At 48.4% G+C, this 5000-nt stretch overlaps 1 protein-coding gene across 2 annotated transcripts in view; it reads left to right on the top strand.

The window, feature by feature from the left end:
• Nucleotides 1-5000, top strand: part of LOC105899707 (neurexin-1a) — a 395474-nt gene that overhangs the window by 177120 nt on the left and 213354 nt on the right. For both annotated transcript variants that reach the window (XM_031579030.2, XM_031579029.2), the window contains 2 exons: nt 2331-2521; nt 4011-4184. In XM_031579030.2, the coding sequence (XP_031434890.1) occupies nt 2331-2521; nt 4011-4184 (365 nt within the window). The remainder of the gene's footprint in view (nt 1-2330; nt 2522-4010; nt 4185-5000) is intronic.

Here is a 5000-nt window from a genome sequence, read left to right as displayed (position 1 = left end):
CACACACACCACACACACACACACACACACACCACACACACACACACACACACTCAGGGGGGTTTAGCCAAGCTATTGAGCTGCAGTGTATAGCACAAGCCCCCCCACACACACACACACTCAAGCCCACCGGCACTCCACAGCTAAATAGCTTGATTGTGCCCATCGGTCAGTTTTAGTGGCTCTTTCCCAGAGAGGCAACGATCTGTTCCTTGGCCATATGCCCCCCGCTGATTCCCTTGCAACATAAAGCTCCTCACACACACACACACACACTACCAGCAGGGGAATGGGCTCCTCACACACACACTACCAGGGGGATGTGCTCCTCACTCACACACACACACACACTACCAGGGGGGTGGGCTCCTCACACACACACTACCTAACAGGGGAATGGGCTCTTCACACACACACACTACCAGGGGAATGTGCTCCTCACACACACACACTACCAGGGGGATGTGCTCCTCACTCACACACACACTACATATCTGCAGGGGGATGTGCTCCTCACACACACACACACTACCAGGGGGATGTGCTCCTCACACACACACACACACACTACATACCAGGGGAATGTGCTCCTCACACACACACACACTACCAGGGGAATGGGTTTCAGTTCATTCATGGCAGAGATGTGAGAAAGAGGCGGATGGCGAATGATGAGCTTGTGTTCAAGTCCAAGTTGTTGCTTCAGTAGGCCTGTGGTTTTCTTAGATGTGCTCAATATCGCTTGCCTCAAAGACAGAGCCAAAGAAAATAAATGAATCTCACTGTATTTATATTTATACGTATATAATATAAATATATTATAATATAATATATATATATTTAGCTGCATATATATATTTAGCTATATATATATATATATATATATATAAACCTGTAAATAAGTTCAAGGGTAAGAACTGCATTTTACCCATTTTTAAAGTCTGAGTGCTGATTACCTGAAATGAAAATAATCATTTCTGAACAAAGGAGATTTCTTTAATTTCATTTAATTTTTTTTTATTTTTCCCCACCCAAGGCAATCAATTAGTAAGATGTGTGGGTCATAAGCTAATCTCTTTAAAACGCATATATAATACAGCACGGATGATTAGGCCCAAAGGTAATGGGGTTAGCATTTGAATCGGAGGCCAATGGATTCGCCATGCTCTGTGCCATTTGATTGTGTGTCCCAGTGACCTCTCCCCCACTGAAACAGCCCCGGCCGCTGCCCGTGCGTCTGCTTGTTCACGATGACTCTCACTGCCTGACTCTGGGCAAGATCTGGGTCGCATATGTATGTTTGAGAGTTCAATCCTACTCGGTGAAAAACCCCCTGTGCTCTGTGCTCTGGTGTGTGTGCCGTGTGCTCTGTACTCTGTGGGCTGTGGGCTGTGAGCTGTGGGCTGTGCTCTGTGGGCTGTGGGCTGTGTGCTCTGTGCTCTGTGCTCTGTGAGCTGTGGGCTGTGCTCTGTGGGCTGTGGGCTGTGGGCTGTGGGCTGTGCTCTGTGCTCTGTGGGCTGTGCTCTGTGGGCTGTGGGCTGTGCTCTGTGCTCTGTGGGCTGTGCTCTGTGGGCTGTGGGCTGTGGGCTGTGCTCTGTGGGCTGTGGGCTGTGCTCTGTGGGCTGTGAGCTGTGGGCTGTGCTCTGTGGGCTGTGCTCTGTGGGCTGTGGGCTGTGCTCTGTGGGCTGTGCTCTGTGGGCTGTGGGCTGTGCTCTGTGCTCTGTGGGCTGTGGACCCTGTGTGTAGTACAGTGGGCTGTGAGCTGTGGGCTGTGGGCTGTGGGCTGTGGGCTGTGCTCTGTGCTCTGTGGGCTGTGGGCTGTGGGCTGTGCTCTGTGCTCTGTGCTCTGTGCTCTGTGCCCTGTGCTCTGTGGGCTGTGGGCTGTGGACCCTGTGTGTAGTACAGTGGTACCTGGAGTCTTTCAGTGATGTTTGAAACACTGGGTCTCACTTGGGCTTCACCTTGGCACACTGGGCTTATACTTGAGTAGTAAGTGTGTGTATGTGTTCAGGTCTTATACTTGTTTATTAAGTGTGTGTGTGTGTTCAGGTCTTATACTTGAGTAGTAAGTGTCTGTATGTGTTCTGGTCTGTAAGTGTGTGTATGTAATCTGGTTTATACTTGTGTATTAAGTGTGTGTAAGTGTTCAGGTCTTATACTTGAGTATTAAGTGTGTGTGTGTGTTCTGGTCTGTAAGTGTCTGTATGTGTTCTGGTATTATACTTGAGTAGTAAGTGTCTGTATGTGGTCTTATACTTGTGTATTAATTATTATTATTTATTATTTAATTATTATTATTTATTTAATTATGTATGTGTTCTGGTCTCCAGATACCTGCACTATGTGTCCGACCTGGGGAACGGAGCTCATCTCATCAAGGGGAACTCCAACAAGCCGCTCAACGACAACCACTGGCACAACGTCATGATCTCCCGCGACACCAACAACCTGCACACGGTCAAGATCGACACCAAGATCACCACCCAGACCACCTCTGGAGCCAAGAACCTCGATCTGAAAGGTGACAGGACGTTAGGAAGTTAGCAGGGCAGTGATCAAGGCCAGTGACAGACCATCCAGACGGTTTGTTAATCAGCATTTCTGAGGAGAGCAGGCAGGAAGGACTGTGATTGGTCACCCTGAGGAGAGCAGGCAGGAAGGACTGTCTGATTGGTCACCCTGAGGAGAGAGCAGGCAGGAAGGACTGTCTGATTGGTCACCCTGACCGATAGTCACTGGAACTGATTTGTTTACTCCTCTGGCGTATAGCTAACATCCTTCCAGGAGGCAGTACAGAGAGAATCTAAATCCCCACTTCTCTTCAGACTTCCCTTCAGACTCCTCTTCAGACACCTCCATGTCTCCCCTGGCTCTCTGAGGGGGAATGGAGAGCTATCTCCACCAGATTAGGGGGCTAAGCCATTGCATAGTCAACATCCCTCCCATTCAAATATGTATTCTCTTCTGATGAGAGCAGCAACGTGCCCTGGATCTGTGTGGTGTTCATGTGTGCTCCCACCAGGGGGCAGTAGTGTTACACTGCTCAGGATTCTGGCAGGTTAAAGACAGTATTGGATGTAGGATTTTTTGGTCTTCTTTTTAAATATATATATTATTGATCAAAGACATAGAATGTTCTTCTTATATTAGTATATACCACACTAAATCGTATCTCAATTCAGGGTTAGAATTAAGTTAAGTGTTGGGCTTGACAGCGTATAATAATTTGGATTTGTTAGGGACGTACATAGTATTATTTTATTTTTCATTTGCATTTACAATGTAATTAGAATACTCTATTTGTTTAAACAATTTAAGTACAAGGCTTTTCCACTTATGCTCTAGCGAGCTTTTGTACCGACACACACCTGAACTCTCTTCACACACACACACACCTCAACTCTCTTCACACACACACCTCAACTCTCTTCACACACACACACACACCTCAACTCTCTTCACACACACACACCTCAACTCTCTTCTCACACACACATCAACTCTCTTCACACACCTCAACTCTCTTCACACACACACCTCAACTCTCTTCACACACACACACACCTCAACTCTTTTCACACACACACACCTCAACTCTCTTCACACACACACACACACACCACAACTCTCTTCACACACACTTCAACTCTCTTCACACACCTCATCTCTCTTCACACACACACCTCAACTCTCTTCACACACACACACACCTCAACTCTCTTCACACACACACACACACACACACCTCAACTCTCTTCACACACACACCTCAACTCTCTTCACACACACACACACACACACCTCAACTCTCTTCACACACACACCTCAACTCTCTTCACACACACACACACACACACACACACCTCAAGTCTCTTCACACACACACCTCAACTCTCTTCACACACACACACACACACACTTCAACTCTCTTCAGACACACCTCAACTCTCTTCACACACACACACCTCAACTCTCTTCACACACACACCTCAACTCTCTTCTCTGCACAGGTGACTTGTACGTGGGCGGCGTCGCCAAGGAGATGTACAAGGAGCTGCCCAAGCTGGTCCACGCCAAGGAGGGCTTCCAGGGTTGCCTGGCTTCCATGGATCTGAACGGGCGGCTCCCCGACCTCCTGTCCGACGCGCTGGCCTGCGTAGGCACCATCGAGAGGGGCTGCGAAGGTGAGCTACATCAGACGGGGGAGGGGGGGTGTTGGGGGGGGGGGGGGTCGTGCATGTCTCTACATCACAGCATTTACCCAGAGTGCTCTTGTTCCGGCCTTCAGCCTGTGAATGGCAGCACGGCCTCGTAGGTTTGCCTTCAGGGTTGTCCTCCAAGAACAAGACGTGTATCCCCGATGACCACCACACTATTAGACGTGTATCCCCGATGACCACCACACTATTAGACGTGTATCCCCGATGACCACCACACTATTAGACGTGTATCCCCGATGACCACCACACTATTAGACGTGTGTCCCCGATGACCACCACACTATTAGACGTGTATCCCCGATGACCACACTATTAGACGTGTATCTATCCCCGATGACCACCACACTATTAGACGTGTATCCCCGATGACCACCACACTAGACGTGTATCCCCGATGACCACAACACTATTAGACGTGTGTCCCCGATGACCACAACACTATGCACCATATTACAGTTACATTACAGTTAGAAGTGACCCAGCTGTGTCAACATAGTGCTGTTTATGGCCAAAATGGCGTCTCCAGTTATGAGGAACCTGAGGAAAATCTGAAAGGAAAAATAGCCTCTGTGAAACTCCAGTTTCCTTATTTATTACAGTAACATAAAGGACAAAGCGACGGTACAAAGATGGCACACACTGTTTGCCGGATACAGTAAAGGCAATTAGCGTTGTGCTCCATGACACATCCTATCTGCTGGCTCGTGTCCTTATCTGTGGAAGCAACTTAACTACAAGGGCCCTCGAGACAAACCCAAACGCACGCGCACACACACACAC

Source organism: Clupea harengus, chromosome 13 (assembly GCF_900700415.2).
Source record: "Clupea harengus chromosome 13, Ch_v2.0.2, whole genome shotgun sequence".
In the NCBI taxonomy this organism is placed as follows: Eukaryota; Metazoa; Chordata; class Actinopteri; order Clupeiformes; family Clupeidae; genus Clupea; species Clupea harengus.
This window is presented reverse-complemented; position numbering and strand designations above follow the sequence as displayed.